At 30.6% G+C, this 25256-nt stretch overlaps 1 protein-coding gene across 1 annotated transcript in view; it reads right to left on the reverse strand.

The window, feature by feature from the left end:
- Window positions 1-25256, reverse strand: part of LOC141397648 (heparan-sulfate 6-O-sulfotransferase 3-B-like) — a 290759-nt gene that overhangs the window by 12851 nt on the left and 252652 nt on the right. Inside the window, 1 exon segment of the mRNA XM_073974213.1 lies at window positions 5683-6111. Within this exon segment, the coding sequence (XP_073830314.1) occupies window positions 5683-6111 (429 nt within the window).

Here is a 25256-nt window from a genome sequence, read left to right on the forward strand (position 1 = left end):
AGTCTTTATAGACGAGCTGAAGGGAGTCTTTATAGACGAGCTGAAGGGAGTGTTTATAGACGAGCTGAAGGGAATCTTTATAGAGGAGCTGAAGGGAGTCTTTATAGACGAACTGAAGGGAGTCTTTATAGACGAGCTGAAGGGAGTCCTTAAGGAGCTGTAGGGAGTCTTTATAGACGAGCTGAAGGGAGTCTTTATAGAGGAGCTGAAGGGAGTCTTTATAGAAGAGCTAAAGGGGGTCTTTATAGACGAGCTGAAGGGAGTCTTTATAGACGAGCTGAAGGGAGTGTTTATAGACGAGCTGAAGGGAATCTTTATAGAGGAGCTGAAGGGAGTCTTTATAGACGAACTGAAGGGAGTCTTTATAGACGAGCTGAAGGGAGTCTTTATAGAAGGGCTATAGGGAGTCTTTATAGACGAGCTGAAGGGAGTCTTTATAGACGAGCTGAAGGGAGTCCTTAAGGAGCTGTAGGGAGTCTTTATAGACGAGCTGAAGGGAGTCTTTATAGAGGAGCTGAAGGGAGTCTTTATAGAAGAGCTAAAGGGGGTCTTTATAGACGAGCTGAAGGGAGTCTTTATAGACGAGCTGAAGGGAGTGTTTATAGACGAACTGAAGGGAGTCTTTAAAGACGAGCTGAAGGGAGTCCTTAACGAGCTGTAGGGAGTCTTTATAGACGAGCTGAAGGGAGTCCTTAACGAGCCGTAGGGAGTCTTTATAGAGGAGTTGAAGGGAGTCTTTATAGAAGAGCTAAAGGGAGTCTTTATAGAGGAGCTGAAGGGAGTCTATATAGACGAGCTGAAAGGAGTCTTTATAGACGAGCTGAAGGGAGTCCTTAACGAGCAGAAGGGAGTCTTTATAGACGATCTAAAGGGGGTATTTATAGACGATCTAAAGGGGGTATTTATAGACGGACAGAAGGGAGTCTTTATAGACGAGCAGAACGAAGTCTTTATGGACGAGCTGAAGGAAGTCCTTAACGAGCTGAAGGGAGTCTTTATAGACGAGCTGAAGGGAGTCTTTATAGACGATCTGAAGGTAGTCTTTATAGACGAGCTGAAGGGAGTCTTTATAGACGAGCCGTAGGGAGTCTTTATAGAGGAGCTGAAGGGAGTCTTTATAGACGAGCGGAAGGGAGTCTTTAGAGACGAACTAAAGGGAGTTTTTATAGACGAGCTGAAGTGAGTCTTTATAGACGAGCTGAAGGGAGTCTTTATAGACGAACTGAAGGGAGTCTTTACAGACGAGCTAAAGGAAGTCTTTATAGCAATGTTCGGCAAAAAGGGGCACACGTGCCCTTGATGAGAATAACAACAGAACAACCACCACTCAGTCTTCGTTAAGAAGTCAATGAAGAAGGTTCTGTTGTCGGTTGTTTCAATGATTTTTAATTTTAGCAATGCATTAACGCACACGCTGTTTGTGGAGAGAGCGAGAGAGAGTCGTATGCGTGAGGCCGCAAACAATGCGTTTGTATTGGTGCCGATACCTGCTTTATAGAAGAGCTGAAGGGAGTCTTTATAGAGGAGCTGAAGGGAGTCTTTATAGACGAGCTGAAGGGAGTCTTTATAGACGAGCTGAAGGGAGTCTTTATAGACGAGCTAATGGGAGTCTTTATAGAAGAGCTGAAGGGAGTCTGTATAGACGAACTGAAGGGAGTCTTTAAAGTCGAGCTGAAGGGAGTCTTCATAGACGAGCTGAAGGGAGTCATATAGACGAGCTGAAGGGAGTCTTCATAGACGAGCTGAAGGGAGTCTTTATAGACGAGCTGAAAGGAGTATTTATAAACGAGCTGAAGGAAGTCTTTATAGACGAGCTGAAGGGAGTCTTTATAGACAAGCTGAAGGGGGTTTTTATAGACAAGCTGAAGGGGGTCTTATAGACGAGCTGAAGGGAGTCATTTAGACGAGCTGAAGGGAGTCTTCATAGACGAGCTGAAGGGAGTCTTTATAGACGAGCTGAAGGGAGTCGCTAAAGACGAGCTGAACGGGCAAAGGGGAACACAAGGGGCTACTTATGGCGACCACAAGAGAGTCCTCATAGACGAGCAGAGATAGTCATTATAGACGACCAGAAGGGAGTCTTTATAGACGAGCTGAAGGGAGTCTTTATAGACGAGCTGAAGGGAGTCTTTATAGACGAGCTGAAGGGAGTCTTTATAGACGAGCTGAAGGGAGTCTTTATAGACGAGCTAATGGGAGTCTTTATAGAAGAGCTGAAGGGAGTCTGTATAGGCGAACTGAAGGGAGTCCTTATAGACGAGCTGAAGGGAGTCTTTATAGACGAGCTGAAGGGAGTCTTTATATACGAGCTGAAGGGATTCTTTATAGACGAGCTGAAGAGAGTTTTTATAGACGAGCTGAAGGGGTCTTTATAGACGAGCTGAAGCAAGTCCTTAACGAGCTGAAGGGAGTCTGTACCATCCGGAGCGTAGTTGAGGCAAAACTACTCTGGTTTATCGTGTCAGCTGACGCTCCTCAGCTGCTATAGATGGGGAAGTTCTCCGGGGACCGCATTCACCCGATAGTTTTAAACAGCATCTGCGACTGTATCTGTGGAATGCTATACTATCCTGCATATAAGCTTGCTGTTATAGGGGTTCTCTCTTATAACGTTGAAACTCTCTTTCTAGATCATAAAGATCCCTCCTGAACTGTCTGGGTGGGGGGTTTTATCCACTATATGGTAATTAGGATGACACGGTAACACCTGAACATGTACTGCAACAAAATCATGTCATTGCAACGGTGTTGTCGTCATGTGTTGCTGATGACCGGCAACTGGATAGCTATTTCTTACGATGAGGAGGCGGGAGTAAAACCTCAATCGGGCTGTTGCTGGCATCCATGTTTGGCTTGGGGACCACCTTGTCTATTTTCCAGACTTCGAGAACGATGCGTGTGGCTAGCGACGGGTTGAAAACATTATTGAGGTACTCAACACCCGGCTCATCCAGCGGTTTCAGCATTATCATTAAGATTCCATCAGAGCCCAATGCTTTGAATGATTTGGAGTTCCTGATGGCATTCGCAATAACATCATGTGTAAATTGTGGTTCCTCCTCGGCAGGAAGATATCTAACGCGCCCTGTCACTCCCGGAGTGCTCGACAAACTGTCGATTAAAATAACTTACGCACCTCTTCAACTCAGTGAGCGTAACGTAGAAAAAAGTGGCTGAGGTGTTTTCTTATTTCGTTTCATTGTTCGAGAGTGACTTAACCGAGGCCGATAATTTACTTATTTCTGCTCTTCAGATGATTGAGTCATTGGTTCCGCATATGCTCACCGACAACTGTTAGCTCCCTGACTCTAGGGTCACTGGGGTTGGCTCGACAAAGCTCATCACGCTCATTTACTAACCCCGCAGCTTCTGCTTGGAAATTTCGTCTTACTTCGGGTATTCGACCAGCAGGTATATATCGAGCGGTGAAGTTGTCTCGGAACGTCCTCTCTGCTACCCGAATATCAAAAAAGTTAGCCAGATATCTGAAGCGGTGATTAGTGCACTCTCTGAAACTATAACAATTAGCTTCCCCTGATTGATGAAAGTCCGGCATTCGAAGAGATGAAATCGGGGGTCTGCAGATGAAGACAATTATGGGTAGATGGTCTGGCCCAAGAGAAACGATGGGTTGCCAGTAGACGTAATTTGTCAGACCAGATGACACAATGATTATGTCTTACGAACTGTGACACTCTCCGCTAATTCTGGTAGGGGCATCCTTATTGATCTTGCAAAACGTAGAGCTATCAAAATGCTCAGCCAGCATTATACCCCTCTGGTCATTGCCTAGGACCGAATGCTACAACTCATTATGAGCATTAAAGACCCACAAGACCAGTCGGTTATGACCTTCCAAAACCGAGCAAATATCGGCGGGATGTATACGGATCATTAGAGCCAGGCTCAAGCGAGATAGGTCTGTATTGAACAGACTGGTGCAATAGGAAAGCTAATCCTTCATCTCCACTTCTGGTGCGACAATGATCTTCTTCCGACTCATAAAATCCACTATTTCCTCGGCATTCATTGCAATTAAGGTAAAAAGGATTCATTTTCAGGGAATGGAACATCAACGGCTGGTGTTAAGTGCTGCGTTCCGTTTTTAAGATTGACAAAGTTTGAGCACAGTCGGAGTATGTTAACCCGTGCCACTGGGGCCTCGAAGTTTCAATAGTAATTTGTATAGGGTTAAAATCGAGTTTTCACCAAATCGCACTACAGACCACATTTATTGTCCAATCCATGAAAAAAATTACCGTGGGTCCATGGAAACTTTGAGACCCCAGTGGCACGCATTAATATATTCCGATTGTGCTTAAACTTTGACAATCTTAATATCTAACAAAACTAACCAATACAGGGGGGGCGGCCTAAAAAAACGACATCAATTTTTTAAAACCTCCCTACTGTGTACATTGAAATGAGCCCCTGGCCGGAACACGTGTGTTATGTGGCTCCGAGTCAATCCTGTATTGAATAACCCGCTGCCGTGGAAGCGCAAATGTGTTGAGTATTGCGGACCGACATGGTGCTTCCTAATGTTGGACCCAATTTTGAGAGTCATTCCTTCGGATATTTAACGTGCCAAGCAGGCATTTCAGTTGCTCACCGTAGGAATATTAGAGCTTTACCCACGAATAACATTATATCGCTTTAAACAGGACAGCAATGACTACCTTCGGTGAAGATTCCAAAACAATACTCAAACACCCCTTAAACTGCATGAAGTGACAATTTTAAATTTTGCTGAGGGAGGTGACTGAAGGAGTTGACCGCTATTGTCCATTCGAACTTCATTTAAGTTTGTTAAATATATTACTATGTGCAAAGGTAGGACTGTATCAGCAATTCCTTTCGATAGTTATCGTGCCAAGCAGCCATTTTAGTTGGTCACCGTAGAATCATTGTAAAACTTTTGGGTCATTATAACATCATGCATGGACCTGGCCACAACAAATTTATATCCCTGTAATCAGGACGACAAGAACTACCTCGATGAAGATTTGACAACAATCCTCAAACAACTCTTAAAATGCACTGACTTTTCCATCAAATCGGTTACTCAATTCAAAAGTGACTAATGAGCACGATGACTAGGTGGTGTCGGCGGGATTTTCGTGTCATTATTTCAGGACGTATGTATCGGCTGACGAAAACAATGTTCCGTCGTAATAGGAGTCGCGAGGATAACCTGCCGAAAAATTCTAAACGTGCATGTCTTTAAACTGCACTTTTCAGAAAAAGTTTAAAATTTCTTTTTGTAGGACCGAATCTATGTTTGGATGAAATACTACGATGTTCCAAATTTAGACAAATCGATTGATCCGTTCAAGAGTTATAGCGCGCTCTAGTCAGCAGGACAGACGGACGTACAGATTATTAGCCTTAATCGACTCCAAATAGCCTAAAAGAGATTTCGTGCAAATATACGTGGGATCCAAAATCATTATTTGGATTGAGGAACATTTTTCATTTCAGCATAAAGACTGAGGGATTAACAACGACAATTTCCAATAAATCAAAACCAAATATTAATTCAACTTGGCTACATATGGTCACCAATGGTTAATAAGAAAATTAGATGTTCGTAGAAATATTTTGCAAGCTAACCTTACTATCCGAAGAGACACATACATTCGAATATTTAATACAAATTCAAGAACAAAAATCGCAACATACCTTTAAATCCAAATCATGTACTAAATGACGGCCAAATGATGTGCCACCCGTTTTCTGGATATGTAAAAATACCATCACATCATGACCATTCATGTCGAATTGAAAATCCTCATTGAGGACATCATCGTAACTGAGGCCAGAATTGGCTATAATTATATTATTCTGTTGAATGCTTTTCGTTGAGGCCAATGCTGATAGATGTTTTTGTTGCGTTTGTGGTTGTGACTGTGGCTGTGGCTGTGACTGTAGTTGAGCACCACGGGACGATGACAACGACGATGATGATGAAAACGACTGATGAACCATTAAGGCACCGGTTGATGAGTCTTGGGCAGCTGCAGGACTTTGTGCACCAGGCGCTGCTGCTACTTCATTGTATGGTGGTATATCCGGTTGTAAAATCATGCTACGTTTCGATAATGCACAGACCTGAAAAAAGATACAAAAACAACCGTTTTAAATACAATATCAATCACCATATTATTTTATTAGCATTCATCCTCAACAATTAAACATTGTTGATATTGTTTTAATAACGATAGCTGGATAGGGAGTTTTTGTTTTCAGAAATATTTTGAGCGCCCATGTATAATACGGCACAGTGCTTGGAAACCATTACAAGCATAGATGAGCAAAATTGAGTCTTAATAGAGAGCAGAAGAGCGCCTTTATAAACAAGAAGAAGAGAATTTTTTTTATAGATTGTGAAAATATTTTTTAAAAAATCCACGATATGTGAAGAAATATTTTTAAAAAAATCCACGATATGTGAAGAAATATTTTTTAAAAAATCCACGATATGTGAAGAAATATTTTTAAAAAAATCCACGATATGTGAAGAAATATTTTTTAAAAAATCCACGATATGTGAAGAAATATTTTTAAAAAAATCCACGATATGTGAAGAAATATTTTTTAAAAAAATCCACGATATGTGAAGAAATATTTTTTAAAAAATCCACGATATGTGAATAGATATTTTTTAAAAAAATCCACGATATGTGAAGAAATATTTTTTAAAAAATCCACGATATGTGAATAGATATTTTTTAAAAAATCCACGATATGTGAATAGATATTTTTTAAAAAATCCACGATATGTGAATAGATATTTTTTAAAAAAATCCACGATAAGTGAAGAAATATTTTTTAAAAAATCCACGATTTGTGGAAAAATATTTCCACAATCCACGATTTGTGGAAAAATATTTTTCAAATAATCCACGATTTGTGGAAAAATATTTTTAAATAAATAAACAAATTGTGGAAAAGTATTTTAAAAAATCCACGATTTGTGGAAAAGTATTTTAAAAAATCCACGATTTGTGGAAGAGTATTTGAAAATATCCACTATTTGTTGAAAAGTATTTGTGAAATAACCCTCGAATTGTGGAAAAATATTTTATAAATAATCCACGATTTGTGGAAAAATATTTTCCAAGTAATCCACGATTTGTGGAAAAATATTTTTTAAATAAACCACGATTTGTGGAAAAATATTTTTAAAATAATCCACGATTTGCGGAAAAAATATTTTTTAAATAAACCACGATTTGTGAAAAAATATCTTTTAAATAATCCACGATTAGTGGAAAAATATTTTTTAAATAATCCGCGATTTGTGGAAAAATATTTTTTAAATAATCCACAATTTGTGGCAAAATATTTTTTAATATTTATTAAATAATCCACGATTTGTGGAATAATATTTTTTAAATAATCCACGATTTGTGGAAAACTATTTTTTAATATTTTTTATATAATCCACGATTTGTGGAAAACTATTTTTTAATATTTTTTATATAATCCACGATTTGTGGAAAAATAATTTTTAAATAATCCACGATTTGTGGAAAACTATTTTTTAAATAATCCACGATATGTGGAAAACTATTTTTTAAATAATCCACGATTTGTGGAAAACTATTTTTTAAATAATCCACGATTTGTGGAAAATTTTTTAAAAAAATCAACGATTTGTGGAACAATATTTGTAAAATAAATATTTGTAAAAAGTCCACTACTTGTGGCAAAATATTTGTAAAAAATCCACGATTTGTGGAAAAATATTTTTTCACAAACCGTGGATTATTTAAAAAATATTTTTCCACAAATCGTGGATTATTTAAAATATATAATATTTTTTTTTTCACAAATCGTGGATTTTTTTAAAAAATATTTTTCTTCAAATCGTGGAATTTTTTAAAAAATATTTTTCTACAAATCGTCGAATTTTTTAAAAAATATTTTTCTACAAATCGTGGGACTTTTAAAAAATATTTTTCTACAAATCGTGGAAATTTTAAAAAATATTTTAAAAAATCCATGATTTGTGGACAAATATTTTAAAAAATAAAAATAAATAAAAAACGATTTGTGAAAAAATATTTTTCTACAAATCGTGGAATTTTTAAAAAATATTTTAAAAAATCCATGATTTGTGGACAAATATTTGTTAAATAATCCATGATTTGTGGACAAATATTTGATAAATAATCCATGATTTGTGGACAAATATTTTAAAAATTCCATGATTTGTGGACAAATATTTCTTAAATAATCCACGATTTGTGAAAAAATATTTTTGTTAAATCTTCGATTTAAAAAAAAATAGTTTTTTTTCAAATCCACGATTTGTCAAAAAAATGTTTTTTTCAAATCCACGATTTGTGAAAAAAATGTTTTTTTTAAATCCACGATTTGTGAAAATTTTTTTTATAAAAAACCAGGATTTGTAAAGAAACATTTTTTTTTTAAAAAAATTTTTGAAGGATCTAAACTACTATGACTTTTGTCATGCAAATGCATCCAGCAACAACAAATTATATTCCCACAATATATAAATTGAATAACAGCACATTATTCAATGAACAAAAAACAATAGCTATGGAGAAAAAACGGCTCCACGCCTACTGCGTATATTTGTATATTCTCCTCCTCCACCTTTAGTAATAACATTGGTAACATATTGCGGTTATTTTGTGTGGACATAATGGAACAAACTGCATAAGGAAACAAAAACTATCAACCAATTTTCATGGTGGAGGCGTTGCAATTTATTTTTCACATTGTTCCTTGAGTTTTATACGGATCTGCTATAAATGGGCATTGTAAAGTACCTCATGTGTCTGTTTGTATTATCTATGGACTATGTTACTCTACAATACTACTACTTCTCAACTATTGCTGGTGCTGATACCATGGTTGTTTCGCTGGTACTTAATTGAATAAAAATATCATCAGTGGTGGTAGGTATGGTGCACACACAATTGGCTTCGACTGAAAATTCAATTATATGTAGTAGCCTTTATTTCAACATCCTCTTCGACAAGCAAAAATAAATATACATCGAATAAATGAATGCGTACTTTTGTGAAAACACACACACACACACGAACAATCAACAAAGGTATCAGGATATATCAATGTAATTGCAGCAAATAATGTTTGTGCACCCGGAAATGGGTAATCGGATATGTACATTGTTCTTCAATTGAAAACAACAGGATTTGAGTTGGTTGCAGCAAACTGTTAACGATTGGAATTTAAAGGCCCAGTAGCACTGTTTTTTTTTTTTAAATCCAGGTATATAGAAAAGATAATTCATTCAACAAGTAGAGAAAAATTTGTCAGCTTTGCCTCAGCAAAAGACTGGCCTATGAACAGATCTCCAAAATTTTTTTTCACAAATCGTTGCTTTTTTAAAATATTCTTACACAAATCATGGATTTTTTATAAAATATTTTTACAATAAAAGTGGATTTTTTAAAAACGATTTTTACCCAAGAGTGGATTAGAAAAAATATTTGTACACATTCGTGGAATTTTTAAAAAATATTTTTCCGCAAATCATGGATTTTTTTAAAAAAAATTTTCCACAAACCGTGGATTTTTCAAAAAAAAAAAAAAATTTCTACAAATCATGTCATATCGTGGACTTTTTAAAAAAAATAATTTTCCACAAATCGTGGATTTTTCAAAAAATTATTTTTCTACCTATCATGTCATATCGTGGACTTTTTAAAAAAATATTTTTCCACAAATCGTGGATTTTTTAAAGAAAATATTTTTCTACAATCATGTCATATCGTGGACTTTTTAATAAAATATTTTTTCATATTGTGGACCTTTTAAAAATATTTGTTCATATAGTGGACTTTTTAAAAAATATCTTTTATATCGTGGACTTTATAAAAAATATTTTTTCATATCGTGGACTTTTTAAAAAATATATTTTCATATCGTGGACTTTTTTAAAAAATATTTTTTCACAAATCGTTAATTTTGTACAAACATTTTCTCCACAAATCGTGGATTTTTTAAAAAATATTTTTCCACAAACCGTGGATTTTTAAATAAATATTTTTCCACAAATCGTTGATTTTTTAATAAATATTTTTCCACAAATAGTGGAATTTTAAAAAAAAATATTTTTCCACAAATCGTGGATTTTTAAAAAAAATATTTTTCCACAAATCGTGGATTTTTTAAAAAAATATTTTTCCTCAAATCGAGGATTTTTTAAAAAAATATTTTTCCACAAATCGTGTATTTTTTAAAAAAATATTTTTCCACAAATCGTGTATTTTTTAAAAAAAAATATTTTTCCACAAATCGTGGATTTTTTAAAAAATATTTTTCCACAAATCATGGGTTTTTTAAAAAAATATTTTTCCACAAATCGTGGATTTTTTAAAAAAATATTTTTCCACAAATCGTGGATTTTTTAAAAAAATATTTTTCCACAAATAGTAGATTTTTTAAAAAATATTTTTCCACAAATAGTAGATTTTTTAAAAAAATATTTTTCTACGAATCGTGAATTTTTAAAAATATTTGTCCACAAATCGTTGATTTTTTAATAAATATTTTTCCACAAATCGTGGATTTTTTAAAAAATATTTTACCACAAATCGTGAATTTTTTAAAAAATATTTGTCCACAAATCGTTGATTTTTTAATAAATATTTTTCCACAAATCGTGGATTTTTTAAAAAATATTTTACCACAAATCGTGAATTTTTTAAAAAAAAAATTTTCCACAATCGTGGATTTTTTAAAAAAATATTTTTCCACAAATCGTGGATTTTTTAAAAAAATATTTTTCCACAATTCGTGGATTTTTAAAAAAAAATATTTTTCTTCAAATCGTGGATTTTTTAAAAAAAATATTTTTCCACAAATCGTGGATTTTTTTAAAAAAAAATATTTTTCCACAAATCGTGGATTTTTTTAAAAAAAAATATTTTTCCACAAATCGTGGATTTCTTAACATTTTTCCACAAAAAGTGGATTTTTAAAAAATATTTTTTCCACATTTTTCTGGAGTAGTCACAACTCAATCAAAAAGTTTTTTTTTAATAAGATTTTTTTATATAACTTATATATTTTACTATTTTAATACAATCAATTCTTAAACCTTGTATGTTTTGTTTGGAGTAGTTGAACATCCCTCCCACTCCTTGCTGGAGTAGTTTCAATTCATGCATTTAAATCAAAAGTTTTCTGTAAGGAGATGCAAATTTATATGTTTTTTTTTCCTTTATTATGATGAGTATTTTGTTTTGATTGGAGTAGTTTAACAGCCTTTCCTTATTAATTTTAAGCTACTATATTAAGTCATGCAATTTGTTATTTTAAATTCAAATGTAGTATACAGCCCTAAGGTTGAAAGACTGGGCATTATAAAATAGAAATAAATTGAAAATTGAAATTGAAAAAGTGGATTTTTAAAAAAAAAATATTTTTCCACAAATCGTGGATTTGTTTAAAAAATTATTTTTCCACAAATCGTGGATTCAGAAAATATTTTTGCACAATCGTGGATAAAAAAATATTTTTACACAACTCGTAGATTTTAAAAAAATTATTTTACTCAAATCTTCGATTTGTTTTGTTTAAGAATCACATCAAATAACCTTCTAGTCTTGCAAAAATAAAAAATCGTCTTTGAAATCTTCTTCGCCACTGTATTGGGACGGATGTTTTTTGTGCCTCCATTTACAGCTTATTTCGAGCATAAAAACCAAAAACTATTTGTTCTCCATTTATGTGTAAATATATAACTTTTTCATCTTCTCCCTTCTTTGATGACAGGAAATAAAACAAAGCAAATAAAAATGTTTTTTTATTTTAGTAACAGATTTGTATTAACAATTTCAAGTTGGCATAAAAATCTATTGTTTAAATAAACAATTTTTATTTGCATAAGAATATCCATTTCGCTTTTGAAGAAGAAAAAATCACAATAAACACACACAAGAGCATAGAGCATACATAATAAATAAGGATAAAAGAATCAGCAAAAGGATTATTCAAATAGGAAGACTGTTTATTCTACATCTATGCACAAACACACACACAAACATACATACCAAATAAATAGAAATAGAAACAAGAAAACTCGTACAGACAATAGCTCAAAGTAATAAAGGACAAATCTCCGATGACAAGAACAATCCCAAATAAACTTTTAAGAACAAAAAAGGGAGAACTAAAATGCCAGAGTGTTTTGTATATCGATAGACAAAAGCATCATAAAAAAGGACACCAAAAAATTTAAGTATATAAAACAATATGAAGGCGGTAAGTAGAATAGACGTATTTCAAATAGTATATAAAATGTATATCCTGCCAGGTCATAAATCAAAGAATTAAGCCTAAAGGATTCTTAGGGACAAGTACTACATCAATGTTTTAGAAAACATGTCCTTTGTGATTTTTCGGAAAATATTTTATTATGGCTTTACAAAATCCTGTAAACTGCTGAAAGGAAATTTATGTTCTACACAGCGGACATATTTTAGCAGGTCTTTCGTATGGTGCAAACAATGATGAGAGGGCATTTTAAAGCCACAAGAGTAGATTTTTAAACAAATTTAAGCATAAATTATTTAATAATATTTTTTAAACAATATTTTTCCACAAACAATGGATTTAAAAAAATGTTTATAAAAATCGTGGATGCCTAAAATATATTTTTTATATGTCATGAAGTTTCGGAAAAATAGTGGACTTTTTAAAAAATATTATTTCATATCGTGGACATTTTACAAAATGTTTTTCATATCGTGGACTTTTGAAAAAAAAAAAAAACATTTTTTCATATCGTGGACATTTTAAAAAATATTTTTTTTCATATTGTGGACTTTCTAAAAATAAAAAAATATTCGTTCATATCGTGGACTTTCTAACAGATATTTGTTCATATTGTCACACAATGGAGTTTAAAAAAAATATTTTTTCTAAATCGTGCATATTTAAAAAAAAAAATATTTTTTACATATGGTGGATATTTGGAAAAATCGTGGATTTTTTTAAAAAAATAATTTTACACAAATCGTGGATTTTTTAAAAAAATATTTTTTTCATATCGTGGACTTTTTAAACAATATTTTATCGTATCGTCAACTTTTTAAATATATTTATTCATATTGTGGACTTTTTAAAAAAATATTTTTTCATATCGGGGACTTATTAACAAATATTTTTTTATGTCGTGGACTTTTAAAAAAATATATTATTTCATATCGTGGACTTTGTAAAAAATATTATTTCATATCGTGGACATTTTAAAAATTATATTATATCACTTTAAAAAATATTTTTAATATCGTAGTGTTTTAATTTTTTTTTCATAACGTGAAATTTAAAAAAAATCATATAGTGGACCTTTTAACATATCGTCGGTGTCATGCTTAAGTGTTCCATACGCCATTTTTGACTTTTTGAGATACAGGTGGTTTCTAGGGTTTTACGGTACGCTCTTTCTGAATTTCTAGTCGGCTTTCTCCTAGCTGCTCTATTTTCCGAGGTATCCACGCCTCGACCGGAAAGCATAGACTTTTTTCAGTTATGAAATTAATACTTTAAAAACTTGCAAGCTTTAAAACACATTTAAAAATCAGAATTTTAATTTTCGATTTAGAAGTATTTAATTTATTGAGGAAAAGATGGAAATTTTTTTTTTGTCACTTTGTTCCATGTGATTTACAATATTTCACATTTGTGTCATAAGCGCGGATATGGAACAAATCGACAAAAATTCTTTTTTTAAAAGAATATCTATAACTTTTATATTCCCATACATATTCCTCTAAATGTTTGCAAATATGTTCTATATACTATTATTAATATTTCAAGTCAAAAATATAAATATTTGCTTTAGTCAGCTCCACACAGTTGGGACGCAAAACATTAAAATGCGATTATCTCAAAACGGGCAAATGGCGAATGGAACACTTAAGGATAACACCGACGATATATATTTTAAATATTTTTTGTTAATATTGTGGACTTTTTAAGAAATATTCGTTCATATCATGGACTTTCTAACAAATATTTAGTCATATTGTCAAACAATGGAGTTTAAAAAAAATTTTAAAAAATATTTTTTATATAGTGGACTTTTTAAAATATTTTTCCATTTCGAGGAAATTTAATTTTTTTCATACCGTTTCCAAAAAATATTTTTAATATCGTGCAGTTTATAATTTTTTTCATAAATTGGACTTCAAAAAAATCATATCGTGGACTTCTTAATAAATATTTTTTCATATCGTGGTCTTTTTAAACAATATTTTTCATACCGGGGACTTTTTAACAAATATTTTTTCGTATCGTGGACTTTTTAAAAAATACTTTACGTATCGAGGACTTTAAAAAAAAATATTTGTTCTTCATATTGTGGACTTTTTAACAAATATTTTGCCATATTGTTGACATTTTAAAAAATATTTTTTCATATTGTGGACTTTTTAAAAAATATTTTTTATATCGTGGACTTTATAAAAAACATGGTGGAATTTTTAAAAAATATTTTTTATACATCGTAGATTTAAAATACAAATCATGGATTTAAAAAATATTTTTTACAAATAGTGGATTAAAAAAATACAAATCGTCGATTTTTTAAAAACTATTTTTTTACAAAGCGTGAAATTTTAAAAAATATTTTTTAGAGATGGTAGATTTTTTAAAAATTATTTTTTACAAATTGTGAATTTTTAAAAAAAAAATATTTTTTATATATAGCAGATTTTCAAAAAAATATTTTTATTTTTATATAAAATATGTAAATTTTTAAAAAATATTTTTTTCAAATTGCGGATTTTTGAAATCGTGAATTTTTAAAAAAAAATATTTTTTCAAGCTGTGGGTTTTCTAAAAAATATTTTTTGCAAATAAATAAAAAATATTTTATTACAAGTAGTGGATTTTTTACAAAAAATAAAGAAAGTAATATTTTAAAAAAAAGCCATGATGTTTGGAAAAAAATGTTATTTAAACAATTCCAAATATTTGATTAGGAGATTTGTAAAAAAAAAATTTAAAAGAAGTTTTCAAAATTCAAACTTTGAAAAAATATTATTAAAAAATTACGAAAATGATGTTTCTTACAAAATCGTTCATTTGTAAAAAATTTACTTTATTAAATTCACGATTTGTTATAAATTATTATTTACAAAATGATATTATATTATATACAATAATAATATTATTTTAGTTATTTAAAAATCCACTCTTGTGCATTTGTGTTATTAAACAATACTTTTCAAGAATCATTGTTCTATTGAAACACACAAAATCCGATTTTCTCATAGTTAAGTTTACAAAAGGGGGAATATAACAACAACACTAATAAAGTTAAAGATGATGGCATTGCGGTATATAAAGGAGATTTGAATGGTTTGGAGCCCGAGGAAGCCGGGAACCACCCAGGTCTCCAATATATAGAAGCCTTGTAAAAGGACTTCCATCTATAGAAAAGCTTTTAAAATGTCCTATGCATGGAAAATGTTTATAAGGTCTTCTACTTACAGACTACTATAGCTATCCTCATGTTCTACCGAACATCCTTAGAACTTGCATACCTACAAAAGTCCTTTAGAAAATCTTCTAATTTCTGTACCCTATGTTCTATTTTCTGTACCCCTTAACTAAAGATAAATTCCCAATCTTTGCATTATTATCTGAGGTTAAAGTCTGCCACTCCCCACCAGCAAATGTGACAAACAAGGCATTATAATTGCCCCACTGTTTTGGCCTCTTGTGTATAGCCTTTTTATGGTAGTTGTAGTCGTTGTAGTGTCACACAATCACGACATTGTCAGCGTGAAATATCATTATCTTTTGAAGTCATCTCCACCAGCCTCACATCCCATTAAATGGTGACATGACACGATAATAGCCGCCGTTGGGATACAATTCCATAAAAGGCCATATTGTAATATATCTTCTGCTAACCAACAACATTGCAAAATAAAGTAGGACAAACAAGCGTAATCGAGGGGAATAGCCTTCGCTATCTATGACGTGAATAGCCTTCGCTATCTATGACATTTAAGTGTTGTCTGTTTAATTTCTATACAATTCCTTTTTGGACTTATAGATGACAAGAATAATTTTTGCCTAAAAGTTAAAGGGATTTTGGAAAAGTTGTTGCTAAACGGTTTTGAGGAAGTTTCGAACATTTTGGTACGATAGCACAGTGGTGGCACTTACATGGGAAGGTGTGACAAAAATACTGCTAAATAATATATGGAACTGAAATTGTTATCAATGGGACATAGTGGCCCAAAAACACTCTAAGTAAAATATTGGGGTCCTAAGTCCAAAATTTCGCGTGGTTGCCATGTAATGAATCATTCTGAATTGAAGTATTTTACTGTTATTAACACATTTTCAACCGAATATGCTGTAATCCGGTACCAAGAGTTTTTAATGCATAGTATTGGTCCATTATTTAGTATACTCCCTATATGTTTTTTATATCGATTTATTTAGGCAGATGTCAACCAAATATTCTAATCGAATATGTTCTTATAATGAACTCAGACTTCAGAACACCATCTTATAAAGAAATGTCATATCGATCCACTTTTGACCACAGCCTCCATATAGGGTTACCATCCTTTTCTTGGTTCTTAATAAGATTTAACCACATTTGTCTGCAGAATTACTTGTAATAATGTATTTTTGGTTTTTAGTGCGGGGAAAATCTCCACATTTTAGCGTGGTCCCACATTAGTGTGTCCCAAACATAAAATAAGTTATTTGTTAAAGTGAATACCCCCAAATCTTTTTTCTTTCGCGAGTTTTCATTACAGTTCTAAGTTACCATGGCCATAGAAACCACTAATAGCACAAAAAAACATTATATTGAAACTAAATGTAAGAAAGAATAATAAAATTACTTAAAAATATTCCAAAAAATATAATTTCAGGAACTAAAAAAGGGAGTTAAACTTTTGGTCATAACTGCCAAAAACGCAAATTTCCTCAACAAGTCTATACAGTTTTGAAATCTACAGGCGCCAGGGTTCAATTTGGTACTAGTGGCCATTCTTGCGAATTTTTGTAAAGTTACTGAAACTTTAAGGAAATCCATACATCTATATTAAATATTTTCATTTTGACCGATATTGTAACCAAAATATATGGCAACCCTTGCAATTTAGAGAAATTTGCATAACTAGAAAAATGAAGCTGAGGCAATTTACTAAATTATTCAACTTAAGTTAAGGCGTTAATAATAGTCCTTTGTTTCATAAATTCGCTTAGAATATAAAAATTTTTTCTCATTTTTAAACACAATTTTTTCTTGAAAATTAGTAATGTTTGTGAGGCTTTTTCTTCTTAAGAACCGCAAAAGTTTTTTTTTTACAAAATTCACGATTTGTGTAAAAATATTTTTTTTTTAAAATCCACGATTTGTGTAAAAATATTTTTTTTTAAAAATCCACGATTTGTGTAAAAATATTTTTTTAAAAAATCCACGATTTGTGTAAAAATATTCACAATTTGTGTAAAAAATATTTTTTAAAAAATCCACGATTTATGAAACAAATATTTTTTTAATCCACTTTTCGAGGAAAATATTTTTTTAAATCCACTATTCGAGGAAAAAATTTTTTTTTAATCCACGATTTGTGTAAAAATATTTTTTTAAAATCCATGATTTATTTTGTTTTTTCAAAATAGTCTGGGTTAATCCCATTGTTATTGTTTTAATATTTTAAAACAACTGGTTTATTAGTGGAAAATATTTGGCATTGTTCGCCAAGGGGTAAGGCAGGGAATACTATAGTTTCGATCCACGCCACTGTTGTTTTTGCTGTAAAGCAGACCAACCAAATTTTGGTGTGTGCATTCGTCGAAATTCGACGACACATACTAGTGGAAGAGGTTTGAATTGTTTTCGCAGACACTTTCGTCGGAGTTGTGTGAGGTTGCCAAGGAAAAACTTCTCATTGAACTTTATCTTTGCTTACCTTTATACTTCGAGCTGACGATTGATGTTTGGGTATAAAAAGTTTCTTGTTGAAGAAGTTATTGAAAAATAACATCGGTGGAGAATATCTACAAACAAGAAACAAGAGAACTGATGAGATCCAGTGGCGTGAATCGAAACTATAGTATTCCCTGCCTTACCCCTTGGCGAACAATGCCAAATCTTTTCCACTAATAAACCAGTTGTTTTAAAATATTAAAACAGCAACAATGGGATTAAGCCAGACTCTTTTGAAAAAACAAAATTGCAAACGCTATCCCAATAAAAAACGCCACAATGTTTTCCATGATTTATGTAAAAAATATTTTTTAAAAAATCCACGATCTTAGTAAAAAATATTTTTTAAAAAATCCACGATTTGTGTAAAAACATTTTTTTAAAAAATCCACGATTTGTGTAAAAATATTTTTTTAAAAAATCCACGATTTGTGTAAAAATATTTTTTTTTTTAAATCCACGATTTGTGTAAAAATATTTTTTTTAAAAAATCCACGATTTGTGTAAAAAATATTTTTTAAAAAACCCACGATTTGTGTAAAAATATTTTTTAAAAAATCCACGATTTGTGTAAAAATATTTTTTAAAAAATCCACGATTTGTGTAAAAAATAATATATATTTAAAAAAATAATTATATATGTCTAAAAAATAGTTTTTAAAAATCCAAGGTTTTCTAAAAATATTATTTTAAATCTACGATTTGTGTAAAAAATGTTTAAAAATCCATGTTTGTTGAAAAAAATGTTTTTTAAAAAGCCACAATTTGTACAAAAAATATATAATAGGTATTCCACGATTTGAACAAAATGAACATTTGCAAAAAATCCACGATTATCAAAAAATTATTTTTTAAATAATTCACAAATGGTAAAAAAATCTTCTGAAAAAATCGATAATTTTTAGAAAAATATTAAAAAAATCTTTAAAAATTTAAAAAAATCAATTTTTTTATTTTTTTTTATTTTTGCTTTATTAAGGCGAAGGCCATTTATAGTGATATTTAATTAATTCTCTTTCGAGTTGAGCTGTTAGGCCTTTAGAGATACATTGAAAAAATTAGGAGTCTACCGAAGTCCCACGCATCCAACCATTACACTACGTTTCACGGGTGGTAAAGCCGATCTTCAGGTGTATTAGAATGTTGTTGTTGTGGCAGACGAAGGCAAAGCTTGGAAACTAGTATATATATCGCACTTCATTAGATAAATGTATATGCGAAATTATGTCAGTTAATTGAAACTCCAAACTTTTTCTATAGTCCTGCTTGGTAATCCCATTTTTCAATGTTCACAAATACTATGGTAAGTTTTATTCCTACATCATTAGTAATTGCTCTTCTATATCAGAAGATTTTATTTTTGATTTGATCATCAATTATTGTCTACTAAAGTTTTGACAAGTTGATGGTGGCTTAGAACGCTAAGACGCCGGCAACCTTGACACTCAGTTGTCGGAGACCCAGGTTCGAATCCCAGCCTGGCTCATGCTGAAATTATTTTTTATTTTTGCCTTATTAAGGCGAAGGCCATTTATAGTGATATTTAATTAATTCTCTTTCGAGTTGAGCTGTTAGGCCTTTAGAGATACATTGAAAAAATTAGGAGTCTACCGAAGTCCCACGTATCCAACCATTACACTACGTTTCACGGGTGGTAAAGCCGATCTTCAGGTGTATTAGGATGTTGTTGTTGTGGCAGACGTGAAACGTAGTGTAATGGTTGGATGCGTGGGACTTCGGTAGACTCCTAATTTTTTAATGTATCTCTAAAGGCCTAACGACTCAACTCGAAAGAGAATTAATTAAAAAAATCACTATTTCTAGAAAAATATTATTTTAATGAGTTGTAGAAAAATATTCTGTAAAAAAATCCGCGATTTAAAAAATATTATTTTGAACATCCATGAGTTGTAGAAAAATATTCTTTAAAAAAAATCCACGATTCGAAAAAAAATCTTTAAAAATCCACGATTTGTAAAAAATGTTTAAAAGTTCACTATTTCTAGAAAAATATTATTTTAAACACCCACGAGTTCTAGAAAAAAAATTATTTAAAAAAATCCACGATTTAAAAAAATCTTTAAAAATCCACTATTTGTAAAAAAATCCGCGATTTAAAAAATATTATTTTGAACATCCATGAGTTGTAGAAGAATATTCTTTAAAAAAATCCACGATTCGAAAAAAAATCTTTAAAAATCCACGATTTGTAAAAAAAATGTTTAAAAGTTCACTATTTCTACAAAAATTTTATTTCAAACACCCATGAGTTCTAGAAAAAAAAAAATATTTAAAAAAATCCACGATTTAAAAAAAATCTTTAAAAATCCACTATTTGTAAAAAAATTCGCGATTTAAAAAATATTATTTTGAACATCCATGAGTTGTAGAAAAATATTCTTTAAAAAAAAATCCACGATTCGAAAAAAAATCTTTAAAAATCCACGATTTGTAAAAAAATGTTTAAAAGTTCACTATTTCTAGAAAAATATTATTTTAAACACCAATGAGTTCTAGAAAAAAATTATTTAATAAAATCCACGATTTAAAAAAAAATCTTTAAAAATCCACTATTTGTAAAAAATTTCTTTACAAAATTCACTATTTTAAGAAATATTCTTTACAAAATCCACGATTTATACAAAAAAATTTCTTGATTGATTTGTTTGTGTTTCATGCCTGACTTCATTCCTATCAAACCAATCAATTAAGTTAATGTCGAGCATCAATTAAATTATGTAAATCCTTGTCGATTTACAATTGAAAAACGAGGACAAAACATTTATTGTTCGAAATATTTGCATGTCATGTTTCTGCTTCACCTGGCCTGGCCACAAAAACATACAAAATAGCTTTAAGTTTATTCAATGTTGGAGAATAAGCCTCTGCATTTAAGTGAACACATGTGACCAATTTGAGTAACGTTGTCATAATGCTCGAAGGATAGGAACAATATATGAGATAATCCTTTACGTTTTGGTAATTTAATGTTTTTTTAAATTAATTTTTTTGACAACCGTTCTACTTCAAACCTCCTAAGTAGGAAGTGGCATAGTCAAATGCTACGTCTTTCGTTGTCCTCTTTAAATCCCTTTTTTGAGGGATATGATTTTTTTTAATTCCAAAACTTTTTTGTTCCAATTTTATATTGAAAGACCGCAAACATACCTTCCTTCACTTGGGTATGTTTTCCATTTCTCCCTCTCTTCATCTGTATCATACTCTATTATAGTTGCATGGATTTGCAGGATGTGATATTATTAAGTATTATCGACACTACAAAATTTTGAATAATAAAGACACCACGTCCTACCCGCATTCTAGCCAACTACACAATCAATGCCCAAACATCCTTTGAAAAAAAAAAAACCAAGCTCCAACAAACAATCCTCCAGCAATTGTTGTTTAGTTGGCGGCATTGAACATTGATGGGGTTGCACACAAAATGAAAAGCAAGGCATACCAACATAGCAACAACAACGACAACAAAAAGGCAACTTAAAGGAAATGTTGTAGTATGGGCTTAGATATATGGAAGTATGGGAGGACATGTTGTCACGTTGCCGTGATGATATGAAATAAGAAAAGGAAATTAAATTGTCGCAAGTCACGGAAACGAAGAAGAATTTATTTTATTTCTTTGCAAGTGGGAAATATAAAGGCTCCTACTGTAAAAATTTTGTTGAAAATGTTGTATTAAAATTTTGCAAAATCAATCGAGAGTGATCAAAAGCTTAAAAGTATCTTGAAGAATTTGTTGTTGATTGTGGATTTTTTAAATAACTTCTTTCTTCTTCTTTATTTGCGGATCAGTTATTCGGATATAAGCGATCATACAATATTATATGTATTACAAATTAATATATTTTAATGTTTTATGTTATGAAATTATTGACAGCTCTCGATTCTTGGCAGCATGTATTATATTCGTTTCATCCCTGTATCCTGTCCATTCTTGGATGTTCCTTAACCAGTATATCTCTCTTCTGCCTCTTGTTCTGTGTTTGCGGTGCGTAAAAGTTTTCTATCGGGGTTCATTCGTCTTAGAACTTCTTGATACGTAATATGCACTTTTTAGGGTCCAGGTTTCTACTGCATATAGTAGTATAGACCAAATGCATTTTACAAATTTTGCCTTCGTTTTGAGACCAATTTCATGGTTTGTAAGTTTTGTTTTGTATTTAAAAAAAGGCACTTCTGGCCATCTCCACTCGACGCTTAATTTCGTTTGATGTGTTCCATTGGTCGTTAATTAAAACGCCGAGGTATGTAAAAGATTTTACGCGTTCGATGTTTTCGTTTTTGATATTTAGTGACGTTTCACAACTGACATATTTTCGACTCACAACCATATATTTTGTCTTCTTTATATTTATTTTGAGGCCATATGTTTCGCTTACGTACGTGAGTTTGTTTAGGAGTTGTTGCAGCCCAGATATACTGCTAGCAATAATTGTGGTATCATAAGCATAAGCATACCCTGAACTTCTTATTCCAATTCGTTCTCCTTCAATTGATTCATTAAATATCTTTTGGGAGTATATATTAAAAAGAAGCGGCGATAGTATGCATCCTTGCCTGACTCCTTTGATATGAGAATTTCGTCAATCAGATCACCATTTATTTCAATTCTTGCAGTTTGGTTCCAATATAAATTGTGTATGCATCTAATTTCTTTTTCTTGTATTCCAATTTCCCTTAGTATATTTATCAATTTGTCGTGTTGGACAGTATCGAATGCCTTTTCATAATCAATGAAACATACATAAACATCTTTTTGGACTTCCCGGCATTTCTGTACCAATATTTGGATGGATAATATGGCTTCTCTGGTGCCCATACCCTCCTTGAAGCCGAACTGTGGATTATTCTCAAAAAATTTTTAATATGTGGCACATAAGGCTAATAAGCCTGTAGTCACAACACTTTTTTGCATTAGATTTCTTTGGTATCGCAATAAAATTTGATTTCAGCCATTCGTTTGGATATTGGCCAGTATTATACACATGATTGAACAGTCTTACAATGAGTGAGATGTTATCACCATCTATTATTTTTAAGATTTCTGAAGGAATTTCGTCGGGTCCGGTTGATTTCCTATCTTCTTTAACAAAAAAAAAAAAATAAATTTTCAAAATATTTTCTTTTAAAAAATATTTTTCACAAATCGTTGAATTTAAAAAAAAAAATATTTTTTTCAAAACTTGTGGGTTTTGTTAAAAAATATTTTTAGGAGGGTTTTTATTTGGGGTGACGACTGTTATTTTGTCGCCTATATTTTGCCCACCAACAAATTAAAGTTCTTTTAATAAAATATTAAACCAACGACTATGGGATTAAGCCTGACTATTTTGAAAAGCAAAAATATTTTTTTTTCACAATACGTGGATTTAAAAAACTCGTGGACTTTAAAAAACATTTTTTCATAAAACATGGACTTTAAAATATGTTTATTCCACAAATCGTTGAGTTTTAAAATTCTTTTTCACAAATAGTGGATTTTTTAAAAAAGTATTTTAAATTTTTTTTCACAAATCGGGGATTTAAAAAAATATTGTTTTTTAATATTTTTCACAAATCGAGGATTTAATAAAAGTATTTTAAATATTTTTTCACAAAGCGTGGATTAAAAAAAAAAGGATTTTTTCACAAAACCGGGATTTAAAAAAAGTTTTTTATTAAATATTTTTGAACAAATCGTGGATTTTTTAAATAATATTTTTCCTCAATTCGGGGATTATGAAAATGCACAATTCGTAGATTTTTAAATTATAGGTATTTCAAAAATCGTGGATTATTAAAAACATATGTGTTCACAAATCGTGGATTTTTTAAATAATTTTTTTCCACCATTCGTGGATTAAGAAAATGCACAACTCGCAGATTTTTAAAAGATAGGTATTTAAAAAATCGTGGATTTTTAACAAATATTTGTTCACAAATAGTGGATTTAAAAAAAGATTTGTTCACAAATCGTGGATTTTGAGAAAAATATTTGTTAACAAATCGTGGATTTAAAAAAAATATTTGTTCACAAATCGTAAATTTTGAAAAAAATATTTGTTCATAATCGTGGATTTTGAAAAATATATTTTTTTCACAAATCGTGGATTTTTACAAAATAGATGTTTCAAACATCTTGGATTTTAAAAAAAGTTTTTTAAATATTTTTCACAAATCGTGGATTAAAAAAAGGATTCTTTTACAAATCTGGGATTTAAAAAAAAGTATTTTTTAAATATTTTTGAACATATTTTTGAGAAGCCAACTGATAATTCCCTTCACCGGGATGAAATCATGATATTGGTAGCGATCAGTAAAAATTTTGCAACACTGTCAGTTCGTTTTGAAAAACATTACTCTCTGTAATAGAGAGTAATAATGAAGTTTAAGCCATTAAAAACAATCAAATGAGATTGAAACTTCAACCAAAAACAAAACAAATCTTGTATTTTTTTAAATATATTTTTCACAAATCGATGATTTCAAAAAAAAAAAAAAATATTTTTCCAAAATCGAGGATTTTTAAAGTTCTTTTACAAGTCGTGGATTTTTTAAAGAATATTTTCGCCTACAAATCGAGTATTTTTAAAGATTAACTTTTGTCTACAAATCGTAGATTTTTTAAAGAAATTTTTTCTACAAATTGTGGATTTTTTAAAGAATATTGTTTCTACAAATGGCTTTTTTTAAATAATATTTTTTTCTACTAGACATGGAATATTTTTTTCTACAAATCTTGGATTTTAAAGAATATTTTTACTGGATTTTTTAAAGAATATTATTTATACAAATCACGGATTTTTTTCTTCAAAACTTTGGAATTTTTTTAAATATTAAAAAAAAATGGTTTTTAAACCATTTTTGGATTTTTAAAGAATATTTTTTACAAATGGACTGTTATAGAATATTTTTTCGGCTAATAGTGTTTTTTTTTTAAGAATATCGAGTACTTTTAAAGATTAACTTTTGTCTACAAATCGTAGATTTTTTAAAGAAATTTTTTCTACAAATTATGGATTTTTTAAAGAATATTGTTTCTACAAATTGGTTTTTTTAAATAATATTTTTTTTCTACTAGACATGGAATATTTTTTCTACAAATCTTGGATTTTTAAAGAATATTTTTCCACAAATCCAGGATTTTTTAAGGAATATTTTTTCTGTAAATCGCTCATTTATAAAAGAATATTTTTTACTGGATTTTTAAAGAATATTATTTATTCAAATCACGAACTATTTAAAAAATGGATTTTTTGGATTTTTAAATAATATTTTTTTACAA

This window comes from Musca autumnalis, unplaced genomic scaffold (assembly GCF_047663935.1).
Source record: "Musca autumnalis isolate F117 unplaced genomic scaffold, ASM4766393v1 scaffold_1, whole genome shotgun sequence".
NCBI classification, from domain to species: domain Eukaryota; kingdom Metazoa; phylum Arthropoda; class Insecta; order Diptera; family Muscidae; genus Musca; species Musca autumnalis.